The sequence below is a fragment of the Phalacrocorax carbo genome, chromosome 22 (assembly GCF_963921805.1).
Source record: "Phalacrocorax carbo chromosome 22, bPhaCar2.1, whole genome shotgun sequence".
Classification (NCBI taxonomy): Eukaryota; Metazoa; Chordata; class Aves; order Suliformes; family Phalacrocoracidae; genus Phalacrocorax; species Phalacrocorax carbo.
This window is the reverse complement of record NC_087534.1, coordinates 8,359,607-8,384,369: the sequence shown is the minus strand read 5'-3', so window position 1 is coordinate 8,384,369 and position 24,763 is coordinate 8,359,607. Positions and strand designations below refer to the sequence as shown.

The 24,763-nt window shown below is 48.8% G+C and overlaps 1 protein-coding gene across 1 annotated transcript in view; it reads right to left on the bottom strand.

Annotated features, from left to right (window-relative positions):
- Positions 1-24,763, bottom strand: part of LUZP1 (leucine zipper protein 1) — a 44,867-nt gene that overhangs the window by 5,259 nt on the left and 14,845 nt on the right. Inside the window, exons 2-3 of the mRNA XM_064471120.1 lie at positions 6,157-9,427; positions 1,313-1,477 (exon numbers count right to left, since the gene is read on the bottom strand). Of these exons, the coding sequence (XP_064327190.1) occupies positions 1,313-1,477; positions 6,157-9,309 (3,318 nt within the window). The 5' untranslated portion in view covers positions 9,310-9,427. The remainder of the gene's footprint in view (positions 1-1,312; positions 1,478-6,156; positions 9,428-24,763) is intronic.

Here is a 24,763-nt window from a genome sequence, read left to right as displayed (position 1 = left end):
ATTATCTTTTTTTATGCTGTAGCGTACCCTGCACCCACTTCCACTCCTGGCACAGGGATCTTGCAAGCGAGATGCACAACACCTGACAACACAGAGGAGATGGAGCTGATCTAACGTGAGAGTACATCTCCATGTGCAAGGTAGTCAGGCTACTGTTGCAGTCTGTGGAGGTCTGGGCAAGACAGAAGATCCAAATGATGGTGTGTATGTTGTGGGGGCCTGACTTTACCCAAGTTCTTATTTGCTGTTGACAAGTTGGTGAAGACAAAGAAAGCACAGCAGAACCTCAGGTACCAGGTTCTGCATCTGGATGAATGCCACTGTGGGTACCACCTCTCAGTGACCACACAGAGCATTGCCGCACTGGCCCTTTCCTCAGCCAGCAACAGGGACAGTGTCAGATCACTACTCTCTACTGCGAACATTACCTATCTCGAACTGCCAGCCTGCAAAGCTCAGCTGGGACCATGTCCCTCTGGGCTCTTACTCTTGTGCAACTTCACCAAGCGGTATGACTATGTTGGGCTCTCTGCCTCACTGCGGTCCTGCTACTCTCACATCGAGACTCAGCAACTCCTGTGCATGTCCAGTACAATACACTGGTGACAGGTTTGAGGTTGAGGAAATACCTTATTTCCTGCTGCGGGTGGTCCACAAATGGACAGATGCACTTTGCTCTGGGCAGCTGCACAGGCAAAGAGGGAATGCCAGGAGAAACAGAAAGTCTTTTGTACAGACATAAGCATGGCTATGCACCTAGGCATTAAGGTCTGCCCGGACCCCTAGCTCCTCTGAAGGGAGCCCCCTCTGAAGAAGCTGGAATAGATTTTTTTTTCACATTTCAGGCAATAAGTCATAGTCACTGTAACGTGGGCCATTTTCCACTACTTTTTGTGTCCCAAAGGAAGGGTTTTAGGTGGCAGAGCAGCAGACAAGCACCCTAGCAGCACAGCTGCCAGCTGAAGCAGGTAAGCTGGGGCTGTGATTTTGTCTCTTTTTTCCATCCCTGATTGTCCAACGTGTGCCAGATGATGACTAGATGCAGTGCCTCTTATTCCCTAGAGTATGTTCTTAGCCATAAAGCGATGTGAAACAACTTTATAACAGAAAAATAAGGTAGTACTTTTTTACTGGTATAGGAAATGAGTTGAGTAATTTACCGAGGCAACCCAGTAGATACTCCACCTCTGGGCAGTGCTGATTTAAGACTGGCTTGCTCCTAAAAGGTTTACATTCATTTTGGACAAGCTCTCCGAGTTATGTTACTGGGAGGTCAGTTCAGATACTGGCTTCTTGCCTTGAACTCACATACCTGCTCCTCCATTTGGAGACCCAGTGGTGCGTGGGGGTTGGACCCGGGGTCCTGCAGCTCCGTCTTGGTGGCTGGCCTTTTCCCTGGGGCGTCAACCTGTGAGAGGTACTCAGAAGAGCCATACTGTTTTCTTCTGGAACTGGGCGCAAAATCTTTGCCTTCATCCTGTGCGAAGGAAAATAAAAATGGTTGGGACTTGGGTAGTGTGAAGGGATCTGGAATAGCACTGGGTTCCTGGTCTTGGGGTTTGTGGTGCAAGGTGCTGGCTTGAGTCCCTTTGGTAAGGAGGGACTTGGGCCAGCAGGCCAGCTCTGGCATGTCCTCACTTACTCACTATTTCGCACTTTTTTTTTTCCTAAAACCATCCAGTAATTTTAACTCCAGTTATGGGTGTGGAGTCTTCTGTTCAGCTGGGCAAACTGTGCACAAGTCTGTGCTTAGCCCGTGTGGCTCACTGGGCCCAGAGTGCTTGCATCCATGAGGCACTATCAGCAAATGATCCCACAGTTTAGTGTCTGAAGTGCTTTCCTGAAAGTGTGAACTCTGAGTTTTAACTATCGGGGTGGGGAAGCAACCTGAATCTCCCGTTTTCTTGGCAATGAGGCTGTTTTCCTGCTACAGGCATCTAAATGGCACTTTTAAACTCACTGATGTTTTCTTGACTGTCTGCAGAGATCATGGGCTCATACCCTGGGATTCAGATGCCTACGGTCTGCCTTAGGGCTGGTTTGGGCACCTGTATCTTTACTGAGGCTGCACCCCACTGCGAGTCATGGGGGTGAGGAGTCCCCGTCACCCTCCAGCTCCCCGGGAATATGGCAGTCCTTTTGCTGCTGTTGTCGTTGGCTGGAAAACCAACTTACCCACAAGTTCCAGCACACCGTAAGGCGCCATCATGTCAACACCAGAAACAAAATAGATCATCACAATGGTGAACTTACAGTTGCAGGAACGTAATCAACTACTGGGCAAAATGCAACGGCTGCACTGCGCTACTGAAGGCTTTATCAGTTCTGCTCGTTTTTGGGGATTGCATTGTGTTTGCTGAAACATGCAGGGCACAGCCCTGTGAAGGGGCTGTGGGCACTGGTGGAACAGATTTGGCCCCTGCCCTGAGGCAAAAGGGATAGCAGGGAGGGGAGAGGCAGCAGCCCCTGTGCCTGGCAGAAAAGCATCTCTGAGACGGACACCAGGCATTGACAGACTCTCAGAAAGAAGGTGACATCTGATGGATCTGGATGGGCAAACACCTGCCCTGAGCTGGCCCCGCTGTGGGTGACATTCAGCAAACACTGGCCCTGACCCTTGTGATCCAAGCCCTACCACAGAAGTGAGACATTAGCAGCAGCAGCAGCACCTTGGTGAACAGGCATAACTCAGGGACAAGTGCCACAGGACCCTCAAACCAACCATGGGCCAGAGGTAACCCTGATAGGCCAGGCTGCTCATAAAAGCAAGGTGATAATTTTAATTTAATGAATGGCAGTCGTCTCGATGGACCTGGACAGTTTAGCAAGGGCTAGGCACCGCTGTATTTCTGATACAGTAGCTGCCTTTAGAGGTGAGGCCACTGGGCAAGCATGTAGGAGCACCATCCCCTTCAGCATCTGACAGTGTCAGTCTGTCTCTGCTGTCCAGCAGCATGAATTGATGACTATCACTCCAGACACACTGGTCTCAAAGAGTTTTGTAGGTAAAGAGCTGAGCCAGGGCCATCAGGCTGAACACCCCCACGTGTTGGCGATGCAGACCAATACCTCCTGGTACTGCACCAGAGCCAAGTCAGTGCGGAGCTCGACACGCTCCACGGCCCGCCATAGGACAAACAGCTGGTCACTGCCAAGCACCTGGAAAGCTGCTCTGAGCAGACTGTGAGCCCCAGGATTCACACAGAACAGACTGGAACCCTCAGAAAAAGTTACTCGGGTCCAAAGAAAGATGAAAACACTGATGTGGCGTGGCTGGCTGCTTAAGCAGGTGCTTCTGTGGAGTCAGCAAGGGTGAAATGGTGATGGCTGCGCTTTATATTAGTCCCTAAAGCAGAGGACAGGAGGGGCAAGAGGCAGCACATCCCTGGACACTGTCGGGGGACTTTTTCCACAAGGCCTGCCCACCATAAGAAGGTACACATAGCTTCACTTGAAGAAATGCCTACGTTTAGGTTTTCACCTAACTTATGCAGCACACAACCCAGCTCCAGTTGTATTAATGTCACAGCCACAAGAAAAATTAATTAAGTGCATTCATCAGGCGTGCCAGTGCCTTTGGACTAAGTCGGGCTTTGCAAATTTTCTGCAGTCAAACATCACACCAGAGAAATACCGACTTCATTATCTGAACCATGAGGCCCAACAGAATGACTGCTTGAGGTCTTGCACCTCCTCAGGTCTTTTACAGGAGGCTGAGGAAGGCTGGCTGCAAGCACTAGAGGGAGCTGGTCCTCAGGCTGCAGCATCCATCCATGAGCACGAAGAGCTGCTGCTTGTGTAGCACAAGCATTGCTGATAGCTGCTGGTACCTCCTGTAGCTTCATTAGAGACATTTGCCTACATCAGTGGTACAAAAGCAGAAGGCTGAAATTACACCTTGTGCCTTGGCATCGCCTTGCAAGAGTTATTTCCAAGTGTTCCATTTGGGTCTGTCCTGAAGGACAGGCTGAGGCAGGGGCCGAGACTCCTGCTGTGCTGCATCAAATGGTCAGACACCGTATTTCACAGAGGAGAGGAAGATGCATTTGGGCAAAACCAGCACACACCCCGTGCTTCCCAAATAGGATTCTTAAGGCAATCTCAGACTTTGGACAGTGGAGCTGGGAAGAGGTGACAGTGATGTCTTTGCAGGAAAGCTGAATGTGCAAAGTTAGCCTAGATCTGTGCCAAGCTTTCTCCCAGAGAAACAGCTACATCTTTAACTGAAACACAAATCCCAGCAGAAACAGACTCCTTGTAATATGAAGCATATTATAAGCCTGGAGATATCCTTCAAAGGCAGATAATTTGGGTTTTGTGGTTTTTTTTTTTTCAAAGGGCATATGCAATAATTTGAGCTGCCCATATACATAAAATTTGGTATCTCTATGTAGCTGCAGTCTTTCAGGGTAACTTCATGGTCCTCATTTACAAGCCAAAAATACACTTAATTTACGATCAGGAATACAGACTTGTGACTATGTGGTGTCAGGTTGATTTTATTTCAAAGTATGATGCAGAGTGATACCTAACACACAGCCCTGTGTGAACTAACCATGCGGTTGCTTGCCTGACTGCTTGTGACTGCAGACACAGGCAAGGCTGGAAGCCAGCTAATTCATCAGGAGTACCCAGGATGATCATGCAGGGGTCAGGTTGCTCTCGGGTACGCTTCAGCCGCTGTGGTAGGCACACTGCTGCACAGCTCGCAAATTTCATCTGACTGTGACCTTGAGACCACCTGCAGAACATGCTGCAGAGCTACGCTCAGAGCTGGGCAGGCTGCGAGGGGGAAGATGGGGAAGAAGTATGTGAGTGTCCACTTTTTAGGGCTCCAGGACTGACCACATGCGAGCCCAGCTGCAAGTGGAGACCTCTTCAGCTCTGAGACTTGAGGTTGTGGGTACTATGAGTTCAAACTCCTGGAATAAAGGGAGGCCTGGGGGTGCATCTCCCATTTTCCAAGCATGTAAGCTGCCATTATGCAAAAGGACAACCTCAGTCAGGTCAGTTCTGCCTGGATTCATGAAAGAGAAGTACAGGCTGCCTGTGACCCACAAGTGACCTGGCCAGGGAGACGATGTACTCTGAGTGTCCAAATGTAGCTGGAAGGCCAACCTGCACTTCGTACCATCAGGCAATAGATGCTCTGCAAAGCAAAGCAATGATGCAAATTCTACTGTGCTTCTCATTGCCAGAGAAGTGGAAGAGAAGTTCTGCAAATGTAGAACTCCTTTCACATCTTCACCACTCATCCTTGTCATGCCAGAGTCATTTGGTTATGAATCTGTCCCCGCTGCTACCAGCCCTGCAGATTACTCAGCTGGGCTCCTCCTGGAGACTGGCTGTGGCAGCAGCTGCTGGAGCAGCTCTAGGAGCAGAAGCAGGAGCTGCAGCAGGAACCAGCATGTGGTGGAACAGACTGGAGGGGCATTTGGTGCCAGTGAGCTTGCCTGAAATATGCTGGAGCCTGCAGCTCCGGTGGCAAGTATAGCTCACCAGGCCCACTGTGTGCTTGTGTCAGCCCTGCTTTGAGGGACTCCCCTCACTGGTACCAGCCAAGGAACAGGAAAAGAGCTCCCATCCCCGTGGCTCTCGCTCCTTTTCAGGAGGTGTATTGACACAGACCAAGAAGGGAGCAGCCCTGTGTAACTGGCCACCACTCATCTGTTTAGCAGATGCCCGGGAAGCATTTCCAGACCAGAGTCTGGTTTCACATGGGGAAACTGCGCAGCTCTTACCAAAAGGAGCTACATCTCTAGGGCTGCCGTTAGAGCTACAGCTCTGCCTGAGGCACAACCCTATTAAAATCTTCTCATTTCCATCATTTTTTCATCACTGCTCCAGGTTGACAGTGCCACACAAAGCCACTCTCAGAAGCATACCACATCCTACATAAGCTGTGTCTACGTCTTCGCTGGTCTTGGCAAGACCAAATGCTACTATACGGTTATTCATATGGCATTACAAGACCCAAGCAGATGGACCTATTTTCAAGAAGTCTAAATCGGGTACTTCACGTACGAGATGCTCCACTGAAGACAGCAGGAGCTGGGAGAGGGCAGCACTTCAGGAAATAAGGTGTAAGACAACTAACAGCCAACCTGGAAAACCTCATCCACTGAGAGACAAGAGTGTTTAACACAGGATACTTACAGGTAGCGTGGGCCGGTGCCAAGCAGAAGCCACTGTAGGATCACTTGCATGGCTTCTGCGTGTTAGCAGTTCAGACGCACTTAAGTTACTTTTGGTCCTTTGGGACCCCAGTTCAGGGGCACTCCAGGAATTAGCCATGGCACTGGTCCTCGCTGAGGTTTGCTCCAGGGAGTTTGCTCTTCCACTGTTCCCCTCCATTTCAGAGAGGTCCACTGAGGACCTGCACACATTTGCAGTACTGGAAGCTGCACTCTTCTCCACTTTGGTTTGAGAGTCCTCCAGGGAATGTAAGCCTTGTCTTGTTCTCCAGGAACTTCTCACAGTGACGTGTTTTGTTTCGGCTGAAGCTGCCTCTGAAGAGCCATGGCTCTTCCAGCTGATTGTCTCCGAAGGTGGCTCACTGTTCCTCTCCGTGAGTTCAGAAGTCTTTATCACAATGCTGCTTCTGGAGACCATTGTTTCTGCTTTACTTCTAGGTGCTGCCTCTCCAGTTCTGTCTGTCTCAGACAATTTCAGAGCACTTTTATTAATTGATATCTCGAAGGGTGTGGGGAGATTGTTTGTTATTGGTGAAGACTCATTTGGAGCAACTCTGATGTTACTGGTGGTAACATGCCTTTCCTTTGCTGTTGTATCTGCACTGGTCCTTGGAGCTGTTGGCTCAGAAGGGAAGATTGTGATGCTGCTTGTCATTTTATTTGTTACCATTTTAAAAACAGACTTTTGTTTTTCTGACTCTGCCTCAGAAACAGTCCCTCCCATGACTGCCTTCATATCCTTTTCAACAATTGCAGGTTTAATGACAGCTTTTGATCTCAGAGCTTCTCTCGGGCTGAACGACCTTCTGGATTTAAATCCTCCGGTGCTGGCATCTGACAATTTTGTACACTTGGTGGAGTCTTCATCGTTTACAGTGTTTTTGTCATTTTCAAATAGTGATGCTCTAAAAATTCCCCTGGAATTAGAGAACTGCTTGGAACTGACCTTCTTTCTTGTCTCAAAGTCTGATTGAGTGGTTGTTTTTTTGCTTCTTCCTGATTCTTCATCTGAATTAACTTTTTCCTGGTTACTCTGGATGGTTTTGGAGTCCATTTTTGAGCCAGCGTTTACCTGATCCATTGCTGAAGTTGAAGACTGCTCCATGTCTTCCTTATCAAGACCTGCCAGAATCTGCAGAATGTCTTCCTGACTCCTGGAGCAATGGGAACGCTTTTTTAGTGTTGAAGGCTTCACATTTTCGAGTGATGTGTCTGGGAATTCTTTTTCTTGGGAGATTATTGCTCTTTTAGCCCTCCCCTCTGAGGGCTGTCTGTGTGATGCAGCAGAAGTGTTCACTGCTTCTGCTTTAGAGCCAGTGGAGTCCAATGCCGACACATAGGAGGAGAGGTGATACTTGTACATGGAAGCTGTGCCGTTGGAAGAGGTGTGATTATCCCTGGTGAGCAGCGTGTCCCCTGAGCAGTCACTGACTTCTGCCTGACTCGTTTTCAGCTTCTCAGACAAAGAAGCCACTGATTCTCCTTTGCTTGACTTTTCATCCCGTGTGTCAGCACCGCTTTGGCAGTTGCCACGGAGCACCTGAGACGGCTTTTCAGCCTTGGATCTCAGGCCTGTGTCACCAACAGTTTTGGAAGGTGCTTTCCAAGATTTCTGCTCCTGGGCAGCAGGAGGGTATCGGCTGAGGACAGAGGGCTGCTCTTTTGATCTCTTCCCCTCATTCTGTGTGACACAGCCTTCCTTCTGACCAGAAATAAAAGTGGAAACTAAAGGTTTCTCTTCCAGTCTTTTTGTATCTGTCACAGCAGTGTCTGAAAGGGCAGATGCACCAGATGCTTTTCCTGCTTTTCTGTTCATTAAGCTTGGACTGGGCACCTGTTTCCCACCGTGGCTGTCGTTACTGACAGAGAAGTCTCTGTTCCTTACTCTTTCCCGGCGCTGCTGTGGTGAGAGTTCCCTTGGCTTGTGCTTGGCAGCTGTCAAATCAGCTGCGATACCTCTGTATTTAGGTCTGTCATGTTTTCCTGTGCTAGAAAAGCTTGTATCTTCATTTTCAACCTCTCCATTCTCCAGATCTTTCTGTTTCTTTATTTGCATTTTTATTTCTTCTAGTTGACCCGTTAAGAGTTTGTTTTTATTCTGTTCACTCAAGTAACTGTCTTGCAGGTCATTGTTTTTGGCTCTCATTTTTTTAAGTTCTTCTTCTAAAGATTCAAAACGTTTGATCTGGGTTTTAAGTTTCTCAATTTCTTGGGTAAGATCTTTCACCTTATTGTCTTCCTGATTTTTATTCTTTTGGTTTTCTGATTTATTCCTGGTTTCATTTTCCACATGTTTCAGGTAATCCACACTTCCCTTCCTCCTGGTCTCCTTAGAGGGCAACGCAGAACTCAAGTCATCTTCAATTCTCAAATCATTTCTGTCCAGGAGATTATTTGATGATCTTTCTAGCAAGTTGGATGCATTTCTAGTTTGATCTGCCCTGTTTAGTTTATTGTTTTGCTCTAGTTTCTGTGTTAGCTCCTGGATTATTTTTTCGTTCTGCTTTTCTCTTTCATTAAAATGTTTTCTTTCAGTGATAAAGCTCAGTGCTAAGGATTTCAGTTTTTCTAATTCACCCGTTAAGCTCTGCTCAGTTTTATCCAGCCTGTCCTCAGAAACTTCCAGTTCTTTCACTTTCACTCTAAGTATTTCTAATTCTGTAGATATCTTTTTGGTCAAGTTCTTTTCTTCATTGAGGCTAAGACACAGCTGTGTACAGTCGTTCTTGCTCCTGCCGAAGGCCTCCTCCAGCTTCTCCAGCTCCACCATTCTCCTCTGAAGGTGTTCAATTTCTGATTTCAGTGCTCGGGTGAGGCTCTCTTCCTCTTCAAGTTTTTCTTTCATTAACCGGCAAAGCTCTTCAGCCTTCCTAATTTCTTCATCCTTGCCTTCGATCTTCAGCACTCTTTTCCGCAGGGCTTCTATGTCAGCCAGCATGCTGGAGTTGCTGCCTTCTGCCTGGATAACTTTGTCCTGGAGGTCGAGCAGCTCATCCTCTGCTTTCTGCAGGTTTTTGGTTGCTTCCTCCAGTTCATCAAGGCGACGACTGAGACTCTGCAATTTGAATCGTAGGTGCCGATTTGAGGTTTCCTTGTAACCTGTAAATTCTGCCATGTTTATTTTTTGTTCCTTCTAGGTGAAAGCTTTGCTTAGTCTGGGTGAACGGTGTGGTCTTTAACACCTTGTGTATTCCTGGTATGTCACCGCTTCTTTGAACAGAGGCAATCTCACCCTGAAACAAAAAAATGCTTAAAATTAATGTGAGAGCGCAGAATATAAATATTCTCCCTGTATAAGTTAGACTATAATTATTTATATAAGTAACTTTTTAATTAAACACATTTCTGAGTGCTAAATTAGGAGAAATGAAACTGCAGAGAAAAGCCACAGTCCATTTATTTTGATTATACAGGGTTTCCAAAAATAGCCTGTTCCCAGTAGCTGGGGGAAGGAAGTGCCCTCCTCTGCGGGTCTGCACAGACAGCGCGTGCAGAACCAGCAGACCCCCACCCCCCGTGTTCAGTCAGTACAAGTTGCCCATGTGCAAGCTCTTGGGCTGCAGAGGTTCAGGCACATGCAGGACTCGGGTCCCTGTACACAACATGCCCACACAGCAGACACTTCTCTTCAGCACTGCACCAGTCTCCTGAAGATGCCTTAGAGATGGATATTCAGGAATCATATAAAAGACCTGAAAACTAGAAAATGCAGCCCCCAGCCATTTGGTGGCCCCTGAGGAGGGGGCAAGCCCCCACACATCCAGCCTGCAGACAGAGGGTGTGAGAGCTGCTGCCAGTCAGCACTGTGCACCGCTGCTAGTATTTCTCCTGCAGCCCAGGCTGCTCGGGCAGAAATCTTCACCTGGGCTGTAGTCACATGCTAAGGACACGGTGCCAGTGGTGTTTCAAAAGCTGTCATTGCCCTCGGCTGCCACCCACTTGCCCACCCAGGAGATAAGCAGTTGCGAACGCCAATGCCTCTCCTTGCTGCCACTGACAATGAGCAGTGATTGTAACACACAGGCATGCTCTGACACACTAAATGTAGATCTCTTCCCAGCTCCGCTCAGAGGCAGGGCGTTTTTTAAATATCCTATCTGTGCATGGCAGTGAGAGGGACCTGAGTGGGCCAGAATGCCTGCTGGGGGAATCTGGAGTCCCTCTTTGGTGCTCAGCATTGGCATCATCCTCTCCTGGGCCTAAAGCATGTCCCCAACATGTGCGAGGGCTACCACAAACCTGAGGGAAGGGGGTGACTGCAGCTCTGACCCACGCCCTTGCTCAGGCTGTCTGCCTTAAAGCAGGACTTGGCCTCCATTTTTGCGGAGCTCCCTGCAGAGGACACACTCAGGAGTTTCCTATTTCACAACACCAAGCAGCGAGGAGCAGGATATGGGGAGGAGACAGTGCCAGTAAGGGAGGCTGCAGCACCACGACGCAAAGCCTGTGCCTGAAGGCGATTCCTTCCCTGCGAGGCAGGGGGGCCCGCACTGCTGAGGCACCCGCACGCACAGCGGGCGCTCGTGCTGCACACCCCGCACCCTGCGACCCCTCTCCTGAGGCACCTCCCTCGCTCTGGGGCATCACCAGCTGATCTGTGTGGTCTCAGGCACCTGGAGAAGAACCTCACCCCGTGCGCAGGGGTATGCCTGGCCTTGGCCCCACGCCGCTGCCCTCCCCCACCGCCACGACCACATCCTGCTCCGGGGCCACTCTCCCTTGCTCTGCCCACAGACCGTAAAGGCCAGGCGGGACACGGCTGTGCTGCACGGCTGTCTGCTGACAGGAAAGGCTGTTCAGAGCCCAGGCAGGATCCCGTCAGGAAACATCACCGGAGCGTTGCAGGAAGGGCCAAAGCAAGCAACCTGGCCGGGCTCTGGAAACAAAGCCCTGTCGCCAGTAGGCCTCAGAGCAGGAAGTTAATAGTTAAACTGGCACCAGGCAGAGCATGGCACAGGCAGGCAGCAGGGCTGGTGTGCAGCACTGCTTTTCAGGCTGCAGCTCCCGCAGGTTGTTTCTGCAGAGCCCAGGGGTGAGGGCTCTATGTGGCCCGTGAGCATCGTGCCAGCCAGGGTGGGCGGCTCTGGCTCCCAAGCGACAGGCTCCTCACCACAGAGAGACCGTGGTGGCCCAACAAGCTCTGTAGGGGGACCAGTCCCAATGCCCCCTTCATGGGAAGGTGTGGGAAATGGAATGCTACCTCCACAGGTGGGTGGGCAGAGGGGCCACTCTTCCCTTTCCTCCCTCTTCCTCTACATCCCAAATATTCCTGCAGCTTCAGCTGCTGCCGGGATTGGAGCAGGACACCCCACACACATACACACACATTCAGCCCCCTGGGGAAGCCACACCATGGAGGCCAGTAGAGGCTCAAGCTCAGTGAGCAACTGGGTGCACAGAGGTGGCCTTGCCCTGAAGACAATGGGCTTCTGCAGCAGAAGAAACAATCGCCCTAGGAGGTGACCTGGCATGGTCTAATGCAGTCTTCACCAGGAAGGAAGGGGGCTGTGGGCACAGACTCCTAGGAAAGGACCCAGTATTGCTGGTGAACCACCCATCTTGGTGCTCCACCAAACCACGCTCCTAAAGCTGTTTCCTACAGTGTCTGGACCATGGCTGAATAACATACCTTTGTGTCTGCACAGGATAATACTGGGTGAAGAGCTCAGTGCGGGCCATGAGTCAGGATTTAGACCCTCCAGCTACACTGTCACAGCCCATGGGTGATAAAGAGCAGGAGAGGGATATTGGGACTGAGTCACTGATCTCACTCTGTGGATGTCAGAGGTTGCTCAGAGGCCCAGAGGAAAACCTGATTTAGGAGGAAACACTCAAATCTTCAAATGAAGCAGAAAATGGAACTCAGCAATTAATTGCATGAATGAATTACTAGTGGTGTCCCTCAGGTGCTGATGATGTTTAATATCTTTATTAATGACAGAAATGACACGGGATGGAGCACACTCTCAGCCAGTTCAAGGATGATGCTAGACTGGGAGGTGGGGGGAAGCATGGCTGATACACTGGAGGGCAGGGCTGCTACTCAGAGGGACCTTGACAGGCTGGAGAAAGGGGTGGACAGCAGCCTCAGCAAAAACAAGCCTAGGTCCTTCTCCTGTGGCACCAGGATAGGCTAAGGATGATGGCTAGAAAGCAACTTCACAGAAAAGGATCTGGAGAATCCTGGAGGATGAGAAGTTGAACAGCAGAGTATCCTTCTGGCTAAGAAGGCCAACCTCAGGCTGGGCTATGTCAGAAGTGTGCAGGCAGCAGGTTGAGGAAGGTGATCCTTCCCCTCTGTTTGGCTCTTGTGAGGCCACATCTAGAGTGCAGTGTTTTGTCTGGGACTGTCTGGTACAAGAGAGACACAGATGTACTGGGCTGAGTCCAGCAGAGGCCACCAAGATGGCCATGGGCTGGAGCACTGGGCATACAAGGAGACCCTGAAAGAACTGGGTTTACTCAGCCTGAAGAAGAGAAGGCAAAGTCCTTTTGCTGCCTGTAGCTACCAAATGGGAGGAAACAGAGAAGCTAGTCAGGCTCTCGTCTGAGGCACACAGTGAAAGAAGCAAAAGATAGAAGCTGCAAGAAGAAAAATTCTAAGCAGACATTAGGACTAACCCCCCTCCCCAGCATGAGGGTGGTCAAACACTAGCACAGCGTCCCAGAGAGGCTGTGGGACCTCCCTCCATGGAGGTACATTGCTGGGTCATGTTGAGCTTCTCATCAACCAGCACCCCCAAGTCCTTCTCCTCAGGGCTGGTCTCAATCCATTCAGGTATAATAAGGACAGTTCAGTTAAGCAGAGCCATCTGAGTCACTGATCAAGTGAGAACAGACTCTGAAGGACTGTATCCTGGAAACACTGAAAAGGCTTAAATGGTCACAACAGAAACCTTATCTACAGAAGCAGCTAATGTACTGCTGCAGCTCAGAGGCAGACCTTTTTGGCTGAATCAGCAGGAGATACTGAGTAGAAGTATGACAGTAGAAATGACATTACAGTGTATGCAGTACTGGACTGTGTGTTTACACAGCCAAGTCTGACGCATCTCACCTTGCTTAAGGAGTGACACAGAGCAAGAGACACACCTACACATTGCTCTTGAGTCTTCTAGAAAAGACACTCAAGTGTCTTCATCTGACCTTCCCAGGGAGGCAGGACTTTCCACAGGAGGAGAGGGATCACCCTTTGAGGGATCGTATTCTGCCCACTGATGACAAAGGGAAGCTAGATCTGGGCTCAGGCACAGATATCTGGATGGCAGTCCTCTGCCCTGGGAATGACGCCCCCCTCTCTCCAGGCGCCATGCATCAAAAACAGAAGCTGAAAGATTGGGAAAAGCTGAGGAAGCTGAGGAAAGTTTTTGGCAAGTAGTCATGAGTGCTTTTTTACCCTGATAAACTCTAAGAAATCACTGACTTCACCTGAACAACAAGGGGAATCCTGCATTAAGCAAAGAGCTACAATAACATCTGTTTGGATTTGAGTTCTTGAAAAAATGCCTTTCTGATGAGACACATAGGAAGCCTGGAGAACCACAAACTATTTGTTATTCAAAGCAAATATCAAGGCAAAATGTGTGGCTAGTAAATACCTACAACGAGAAAAGATTTTGTCCGATCTAAAAGGTTCTTTATTATAGCACATTAAGTCAAACCCCAATTTCACAAAAGAAATGTGACGCAAAATTTAACCAATTCACAGTATTAACTTGTTAACAAACACTGCAGTGAATTTACCGGGATTCACTGTTTAACTGACTCAGTCTGACTCTACTTTTCCCCATGTATTTGTCATTGGGTTTTCTGGTATTCCTCAACAAGTGTGTATATCTCTAACTTTTTTTTGTATTTATCATTATCAGTTGCATCCTCCCCTGTTAGTACAATTATCTTCCAGAGCTCTTCTGACTCTGCGGTTTTGGCCATGGCATCTTGTTAAACATCTGTGAGAATTCAGTATTCAGGACATTTACTAAAGTACTTTCATAACACTCAGTTACCCTTCACGTTCTTAAATTCAATTTTTTCTGCATACTCAGTTTTGGTCATCATTACCTACAGTTTTATGGAGACATTTCTTTAGGACCATCATTGGATATAACCTTCCACTGGGACTACGCTATCTTGTCTGCACAAAACACAGTCAGTTCACAGCTGTGCATGGAGGCAAAAAACCTCCAGCTAGAAACATTTGTGCTAGCTGAAACAATCTATGAAGTGGGAGATAATAATATTTTCTTTCAGGAACAGCAATTAAGTGACTACTACTTAAGACCTACACAGATAATCTCTGCCAGAAGTCCTTAGGACCCTGATGCTGTTCTTCTCCAGATGCACAGAAGCATCTTACACCACATGTCATGTTCCTTGCTCTGATTTGGCTGCTGGCAAGAGTCCCACAAGCACCCACTGCTCTGGGTTTCAGGATGTCCCCAGTGCCCATGTGGGAATAACTGTTGGCACCCACTCCTACTGTGCTCTCTGCTACACCAAGATAAAAATGCTGCCAGCTGCCATGCATGACTGTCGAGTGCTAGAAGACTCTGCTATCTCTTATGAGCACATTTTGCACTTAATCTTTGGGGTTTTATCTTTTTGCTTGTGCTTTTATACTGATAATGCAGCATCCTTCGCTGTGGTGGGGAAGCCTGGGCCCCCAGTGACGGCACTGCTGGTCTTCCACAGCACCTGCCATCAAAAGGATAATATTACATCATATATGTTAGGTTTCAGCCGTACCCATTCCTAAAGATGAATGGGAGTTATTAATGCCTTGGCCTACAGCCACTTGTTATTAATTTCTTCTTTTGCTCTTGAAGCTGTAGGGGCTTCCAGTAGACCTTGGAGAACAGCCCTCATCACAGGTAATAGAAAATCAAGAGATTCAAACACAGCTTTAATCAGAGAATAGAAATTTGCCCCATTGTAGTTGGAGCTCTTGGGGTCCTCCACACTGTCAAATCCACATAGGCGGAGAGGTTTGCATTCCTCAGCTGACACATGGTCTAGTTTCAGGGGAGGAGCAGAGTGGGGCTATTGTCCATGCTCTCATGGATGGGGCAAACACCTGGTACTACTGCCTCCACCTCCCCAAATGCTGGGGTGAGATTAGGTCCTCCCTGTTCTGTTTTCTGCTAAATTATTGCTCAGAATACCCGTGGGAACTGCATTTTTGCACTGAGCACAATGCCGGGAGTGTTTGCCCACACCTGGGGAAAGGGAGCCTTAGGCAACGCACGCCTCCATACTCCGTATTCAAATTGCATTAGGAGGCTGACAGTCACTTCAGGCGTAAGGACAGCTCTGGAGACGTACATCAGCAAAACCTGGGGTAGCAAGGGGGTTCCTTTTAGCAGTCCCAGAAGGCCAGGCAGATCAGGGGGCAGTCAATTCGACCATGGTCCGGTTCTAATGCACACTCATCCACCTGAAGTAGAGGTTAGGTGTGTTTGTTGGATTCTGCCCCGTGTGCATATACACCTACAGTTTTAATTTAAAGGTTTCTGGTGTTGCTTACGTACGCAAGGGAGCATGAACATGTCATGCTCAAATGCAGTAATGCTACTGACGATTCATGCTTGTATCACAGCTCAATGTGGTGAGAGCATCAGCAGGATTTTTCTTCCCTGCCCCTGGGTGGAATGGGCTGGGAGGAGTCCAGCATGTTATTCTTCATTTGTAAAGCAAAACTTCCCTGCCATTTATATAGAAAAAGGACATGGGTGTCACAGATTGCAGCAGACGAGGATACTGTCGGCAGAGCCTTCAGTCAATGAAAGAGCGAAGGAAGGGAAGTTCTTAATTTGATTTTGCCTTTTATGAGCTCCTCCTAGCACCTGGTTCTTGACCCCACACAATGATACCCAGTCGTGGGAACAGGAGAAAAATACTCCAGAAGAAAAAGGGTATAAAACAAGACATTCAGACTAAATAAGAGCCGGAGTCCACTATGTGTCATCAGCCCTGCATGCCACCTAACAATCACCTGGGGCAGCTGAAGAGATGCAGATGCTGCCTTCACTTGCGTAGGGTGGGGAAAGGGCCACCCTGGCCCCACCGAACATGGAGGCAAAATGCCAAGTGACTTTTAGGGATGTCTGTATTTTGGGGGATGAACTGTCTCAGAAATGTCTGCATCTAGTGAGAGAGGAAATTCTCAAAGTCAGAACAAGCTCAACAAGCTGGAAGTGGTTTGAATATTGACTAATACAATGCTAGACTACAGACCTGAAATAATGAGACGGCAGCCAAAAATAACCACAGCAACCACAATATTCAAGGATACTAAAACAAAGACACCAAATAGCATCTACAGCAAGCGTGGGAGACTGCAGCAGGGTCTGCAGATGCTGGAGATGATCTGGCATGTCACTGAGTCGCACCGACCCTATGCCAACACTCCGATCACCCACCAAACTCCTCAGCGCTGCTCTGCTCCTGGCAGTAAAAAAGGAATTTCTCTACATGGAGCTGGCAGGGCCAGTGTGAAAAAAGCAGAGCGTAAAGCCACCCCCAGTTCACGACAGCAGCACTGGGGTTTGAGCAGACACAGTCACTGATGCTTTACTGTGCACAGCAGAGATTTTGCTTTCTCTACAAAGCTGCCTCCGCTCTCCTCTGGCTCCCCTTCAAAATCACTGCTTGCCTTGCACTGGAAAGACTCACAAGTAAAGGCTCACTGAGAGCAGGTCCGAGCGTTTGGTGACTGTGCAGCGTCTTCCTTCCAGCAACACCCGATGGTGTTACCCTGCACAAGCACCAAACAGCCCTGAGGCTGGTGGCATCCTTGCCCTGGGAACCCCATGGCAAGGGGATGTTACCTGTACCCTGGAGCTCTTGGTCAGAAATGGATCGATACTTTCAAAGCCCCTCAGCATGCTGCTCCTATCTGTCAGGTATCAAAGAATGCCTTGTACATGCAGCAGACAAGTTACCTATTTTGACAAGCTCTACATTTGCCTTATATTTGAATTCAGCAACATGTTTTTATGTATTGTAGGCAAGCAGAAGAGTTGGTGGGACAGCTAGGGACTACATCACATCATAGACCTCAAGAATTACCCTCCTACCTTCTTCACACTGTCACAGGAAAAAGGTCCCATTCTGCACTGGCGTAAAAGCTGAGGAAGATGTTTTTCTTCTCTGACTCAGTGTCCCATGCTACTACTTGTACTGTGCTCAGAAACAGATTTTACCGTCACATTTGATTTCACAAGCACTATGCGGACATCTCTCAAGCGAGTCACAAACTTGGCAGCCTCCTGCAGATGGCATGGGAAAAGCAGCCCCAGCTCAATGGTGCCTTTATAATATTTATATGGAGGTCTTCCATCTCCTTCACCCCTCTGCCTCTTCCTCCCACCTCTGTCAAGACATTGCAAGGGCTCCAGGGACCATGGCTGTCACCATCACTTCTCCCCACCCCTGTAACACGTGCTAGCAGCAAGGTGCTGCCTGGAGCTGGACTACCCACGGGCTGGCTGAAAGCCACAGGATCCAAACTTTAGGAGAGCCTCAAACTAACTGAAGTTTCCCAACTGTCCTGCCACAAGGCCAGCATTTTGTCTGTTACTGTTGTCTACTTTGTACCCAGTTGTCATTGGTTTTTCTCTGTAATTCTGCAGCACTACCCCTTTTGAGGACAGGGGCCTTGGACTCCTCAGGGATACTGCAGTACTTATGAAGACACTGGTTCAATGTTAATAGCAGTACAAAAACCAAACAGAGTATTAGAGGAGGTCTGTAAACCAAGAGTGAAAACTGCTGCTCAGTCTGGAGTGCTGCGTGCTTCTGGCTTGTCCATCTCAGAAAGGCTGCACGTAAGGAGACTGCCCAGGATCAGCCCCTCCAGCCTGAAGCAGAGAGACCCGATGTGGGGAGGAGGTACTAATGCAGAGCCACAAAAATCAGGAGAGGAGCAGAGGAAGTTGAAGTTTGCTGCCGTCCATAAAACACAAACTGATGGGCATCAGCTGGAATGACTACAGGGAGGTTCAGAGCAACAGCAAAACCATGGAAATCACCACTTTCAGGATATTATACATGCCAAAAGTTTATAGAGATCCAGAAAATTATTAGAAAAATTAGTGGAAGAAAATTTCTAAGATTATTCAATGTAAAGAACACAAAGTCCTATGACTTAGGAAGTCCCTGGAAGTGGGCGGGGGGAAATCATACTGTATATTAGCTATTCTCATGCTCCTCCCCAACATCTGCTGTTGGCCACGTGCAGCTAGGATGCCGAGAGGATGGGCACCTTGGTCTGATCTACGGTGTCCTCTCCTCTGTTCCTTTTCTTCTCTCCCCCATCACATCAGTCTATCTCTCTCTGCTTCTCAAACTTCCATTTTCCCCAGATATTGAACATACAGTAAAAGCCCTTCTCAGACCTATCTTCCATATCATCACTTTTAACAAGCTTGCCTCCTACACTTGCTCTTCTGACCTCTTCATCTGGCCACCACAAACCTTACCCTTCAGGCATGGCTCTATTCCCTCCACCCCCTTCTGTCATGCTTGTGCTGAAGGCTGGGATGTAATAATGGCTCCAATTCCTGCTGCTGTTTTCAATCCCTCTTCCCGTCCTGTTGCCTTACACTCATCTCTGGTTAGGCTCACGCTCTTCAGCGCTCTGCTTCTCCCTCTACGTGGTTTTACACTGGGGAACTCCTTGCTGCAGGACGCTGTGGAAGCTAGAAGTTCTTCGGGGGTTCATAAAGCAGCAACTAGACAAATTCATGGAAAAAAATCCCTCAAGGTCATACACACAGGGACTGGGACCCACCCCTAGCTCAGCAAGTCTCTGAGCCAGAACTTGGAGGTTGGGAGAATCCTCTGGCCTGCATCGTTGCACGCCTCCCCTGTCCCTATCCTCCTTCCTGGAAGTCCATTTCTAGACATTGCTGGAGATGGGAGAACCTTTGCTCTTATCCAGTAGAGCTCTTATCATCTTCAGCTCTTGTCCCATCCCAAACACCTATCCAGGTCAGACAGGACTAACACTGCACATCTGACAAGTGCCACACTACAAATGGGCTACGTGCCCAAAAGCATAAAACTGCACAATATATCATCCAGCAACATCTACAGAGCTGGGAAAGGCATTCCTGGTAGGATACACGATAAGATCAGCTTTAAGTACTCATAGCCATCTCTGAATCATTTGCTCATTAGGCATAGACAGCTTTAACCTTCACATTCTTCCTAGCATTATACCCAAGAGCCACACGGGCACTGATATATCCCTGTTGGCATGAAAACTGGAGCATTATATGTTTCTCTGCACCCCGTCTGATACAGGGTATATGACACTCTCTGAACAGAGTGGCGGAAGGACACCTGAGCCAGCTCCTTCGCAGGAACGCTCCTTTGTTGCTGTGAGCTTTCCTGGACAACAGCCTGGCTCTGCCAGTCAGATGTTTCCACATGGATCCCTATAAACCCTGCAGAAAATGGGGATTGCTCCAAAAGCTCTCCCCAAAAAAACGAACTTATGGACCCAGTAGCACTGAAACTAGTTCCTAAGTGCTAAAATGAAAGCTTTTTAGCTCTCTTATAGCCACAAGAACAGCTTAGGGAGTTGCCATAGCTACTGACTGCCCTGAACTACTGCAGCTACTGAACCATCTTTTCTGCCTTGGACAGAAATGAAAGGACAGGCAGGCAACCAGCCTGGGTGTGAGTGGCACAGAAATGCAATTCAGCAAACTCCCAGCAGATCGCAAAAGCTGGGACAGAGCAGAGTTTTGGAAAAAGGAAGATACACTTCACACCAGCACCAGTGTCTGGAGGCCAAGGCAGCAACGTGTCTGCAGGGCAAAGCCATGTGGGGACACTAAGCAGAAAACCACCACCTAACAGCTCCCAGCGTGCTGTTCAACAGTACAATCAGAGAACAATGGGATGCACCTCTCATCTCCACCCACGCAGTCCCAGCTATCCCCGGTGTTCAGCGTGACAGTGCAGGCTCCTAGCTTTCTAACGCGTGTCCCCAGTTTTTTTCTCTGGGACCAGCAGGGCTGCTGTCCTCACAGTTTGAGTTGTGTTTCAGAAGAAGGCAGCAGCTCTGCTAATCATCCCAAAGTGCAGGGTCTCAGGCTGGCTGCTTCTGCCAGGAAGCAACTCCAAAATCCACAGTAGCGTTTTCCATTCACCCAAAAGAGGCTGTAGGGCATCACACTGAACCCCAACCCACTGCTACTGGGCTTCCCCAGCAGCCCTGACTGGTCTTTTGATGCACCGCTGCCCAGCTAGTCCCATGGCCTATTTTCAACATTGTTTTGGACATCCCACCAAAATAATGCAGCATTTGACAAATCTGTGGCCACAGCAATGGCTCTCTGGCCCTCAGACCACACGATAACACTCAAGAAGCAAGATGGCACTTTCCAGGTTTTTTGATTTCATCTAGCCAAGGAGGTACTCTTTGATAGTATTTGTTCAAGGATTCCCCCAGGTCCTCTTTCTTCTGCTGCCCATTTTTCACAAGGTTTACAAGTTGTCTTTCCTGAGGTCCGTGCTCTGATGAAAACACAAGCTTTCTTGCTTGTGCTGCAATTCAGATTCCTACGCTTTGCTCTGCTTCAGCCATTTAAACAAGCACTGGGTCTATTGCAGCTTGCTCAGGGATTCCCAAACTGTCCTAACACTGCAGCTGCGGGAGCGGTGCCTGCTGGCTGAGTTGGATCTGGTGCCTTCTCACTCCCAGCTGCATATTCCCCCCTCCTATACACAGTCGCACACTCCTGTCCCACACATTCATGCAGGACTCATCTGGGCTAAAACTAATCTCATTAAGGTAAAAAATAGTGGACAGAAAAATGTACGTCCCAGCACAGAAGAGTACAAGGTATGAGCAAGGGTGAAAGTGAGCAGCACAGGAGCAAGGAAGGCAGAGGCAGAGGAAGGCACCATTTCTCAATCAGTGAGACTGCCGACTGCCCACAGCTGCCGGGACCATTTCTTCAGGAAAGCAGTGACAGAGCTCTTACTAGGTCCCACCTACACAAGCACTTCAGCGGAACTGGGTTTACCTACAGACAGCTTCCTGGATCTGCACTTCAACTTTGAACTCACACCTTTGTGGAGAAGCTAGTGCCCCCACGTGACGCTAGCAATGCAAGACCTGCCCTCGCTGCCACCCGACATCAACGCATTCCTCCACCGCATTACTAAAAGCAGCTGAAGACACTCTGAGCTCAGGGTATAGAGGCAAAGGCTAACTCTGAAGGTCTACATCTCCTAAGCTGTTTGTAATTCTGGCCCTATTCTGCTGCCAGCTAGAAAAGATATGCCACAAAGATGCTCAAAAGTATGATTTCTGCAGAGAAAAACACTGACAAACGAGAACTATTTAACCTGGAAAATTAAATAACTCAGGAGGAATATTACAGATCTGTAAAATTATGGATAGTTTGGAGAAGAGGGATATGGTCAAATGTTCACCGTCTCTGCAGTCACGACAAACAAGGAGAGATGCTGCTCCTCGTGACACGCAGATAAGCTGTCAGACTCCACCACAGGACACTGTGGATGCCAGAAGTTTCCATGGGTTTGGGGCAATCAGATAAAGTAACACCATAGATGTCTTTTGAGGGTTAGTAAATCCACAGAAGCCACATCCTGCTCTGTAAGTGCCAGTGCTACAAGGGGCCAGAGGCTGGGAGAGCATGCAGGAGCTACTTACCGCATGTTTTCCCTGTTTCTACTCTCTTCCCTAGGGCCTGTTCTCGGCCACTGTAAAAATATGGGGCTAGATACACTTGTGGTCTGGTCCAGGATAAATGTAATGGTCTTGGGTAGGAAGGTCAAGCCCAGCTTAAAATCACAAAAGAAAGAAAAGATCTGTCCTGCTAGATTTGCATCAGGAGCTGGCTGAAACAAGGATTATGGCAGAGATGGAAACCACAGATAGAGGCTCTTCATTGACAGATCTCTGCCCTCTTTGACAGGTCAGGCAAAGCAGCACCTCTACTCTGCTTCATGACTTGGACCAGATGTAAAAACCTTGAATCCCACATTGCACGACAGCATGGCTTAATAGTAAGGGTAAAGAATGAGTTCACCTCATCTACACATCAGGCTTCAGCACACTCCTGGAGGCAGGCAGAGCTACAAAGTAAAGCCAAAGCAAACACAGCATCCAGGTCTGCTGGTAAATCCTCTGATCCTGAAGCTGATACCCAAGGTGACACAGGTGACCTGCTTGGTGCTTTATCGCAAGAGGACTGTGCAAGGCTAGACAACTTCGGCCTCTTCAGGGATATGCCTGGTAGAGTACCATGGGATAAACCCCTGGAGGGAAGAGGGGCCCAAGAAAGCCGATTAATATTCAACGATCACCTCCTCCACGCTCAGGAGTGATGCATCCCAACAAAAAGGAAGTCAGGCAGAAACGCCAAGAGGCCTGCATGAGTGAACAAGGAGCTCCTGGACAAACTCAAACACAAAAAGGAAGGCTACAAAGGGTAGAAGCAAGGACAGTAGCCTGGGAGGAATACAGAGAAATTGTCTGAGCAGCCAGAGATAGGTTAGGAAAGCTAAAGCCTTAAAACTAAACCTGGCCAGCGGCATCAAGAACACCTTCTGTATGTACATCGGTGACAAAAGGAAGACTAGGGAAAATGCACGCCCTCTCCAGAAGGAAACGGAAGACTGGTTACCCAGGCTACGGACAAGACTGAGGTCCTCATTGACTTTTTTGCCTCAAGTCTTCACCGGCAAGTGCTCAAGCCGCAAGTGATCACGCCACAGAAGGCAAAGGCAGGCACTGGGAGAATGAAGAACACGCACTGTAGGAGAAGATCAGGTTCAAGACCATCTAAGGAGCCTGAAGGTACACAAGTCCATGGGACCTGATGAGATGCATCTACGGGTCCTGAGGGAACTGGCAGATGGAGTTGCTAAGCCGCTATCCATCAGATCTGAGAACTCATGGCAGTCCAGTGAAGTTCCCACTGACTGGAAAAGGGGAATCATAACCCCTGTTTTCAAAAGGGAAAAAAGGAAGACCCAGGGAACTACAGGCCAGTCAGTCTCACCTCTGTGCCTGGCAAGATCATGGAGCAGATCCTCCTGGAAACTCTGCTAAGGCACATGGAAAATAAGGTGATTGGTGACAGCCAGCATGGCTTCACTAAGGACAAATTGTGCCTGACAAATCTGGTGGCCTCCTATGACAGGGTTACAGCATTGATGGACAAGGGAAGAGCAACTGACACCCTCTACCTTGTGCAAAGCATTTCACAGTGTCCCGCACGACATCCTTGTCTCTAAATTGGAGAGACATGGATTTGACGGATGGAGCACACATTAGATAAGGAAGTGGCCGGATGGTCACACTCAAAGACTTGCGGTCAACAGCTTGATGTCCAAGTGGAGACCAGTGACGAGAGGCATTCCTCAGGGGTCGGGATTGGGACTGGCACTGTTTAACAACTTTGTCAGCAACATGGAGAGTGGGATTGACTGTACCCTTAGCTAGTTTGCAGATGAAACCAAGCTGTCTGGTGCAGTTGACATGCGCAATGCCATCCAGAAGGACCTTGACAGGCTGGAGAGGTGGGCCCATGTGAACCTCAAGAAGTTCAACAAGGCCAAGTACAAGGTCCTGCACATGGATCACAGCAATCCCAAGCACAAATACAGACTAAACAGAGAATGGATTGAGACCAGCCCTGAGGAAAAGGACTTGGGGGTGCTGGTTGATGAGAAGCTCAACATGACCCAGCTCTGCTCTGGTGAGACCCCACCTGCAGTGCTGTGTTCAGCTCTGGGGTCCCCAACAGAAGGAGGACATAGACCTGGTGGAGTGAATCCAGAGGAGGGCCATGAAGATGATCCGAGGGCTAGAGAACCTCTCCTATGAAGACATGCTGAGAGAGTTGGGGTTGTTCAGCCTGGAGAAGAGAAGGCTACAGGGAGACCTTATTGTGGCCTTCCAGTACCTGAAGGGGGCCTACAAGAAAGCCGGAGAGGGACTTTTTACAGGGGCATGTAGGGATAGGACAAGGGACTTTAAACTGAAAGAGATTTAGATTAGATATAAGGAAGAAATTCTTCACTCTGAGGGTGGTGAGGCACTGGCACAGGTTGGCCAGAGAAGTTGCGGGTGCCCCATCCCTGGAAGTGTTCGAGGCCAGGCTGGATGGAGATTTGAGCAACGTGGTCTAGTGGAGGGTGTCCCTGCCCATGGGAGGGGTGGTTGGACTAGATGATCTTTAAGGTGCCTTCCAACCCAAACCATTCCATGTTTCCATAAATGTGCAGTCTGCGGCTGGACACAGGTAGCTCCGTGCTTGCTTCTGTGTTGTTCAGTGTCTGCTGTTTCAGAGGGCTTTGAATCCACACTTGCCCAGAGGTGGAAGCCCTGCAAGGAGGCAACAATATGTTATTTCACAGAGGGAATGTTCTGGTCTTGTGTCACAACCCAAGACAGAGCTGTCAACAGATTATTTAACAAATGAATTTGCATATTTTTTTAAAGTAGTTTTGTGCCAGCCTCAATGAACAAGATTCTGCTCATCATCAAGAGCAAAATATAATCTTGCTAACTAGCCTAAACT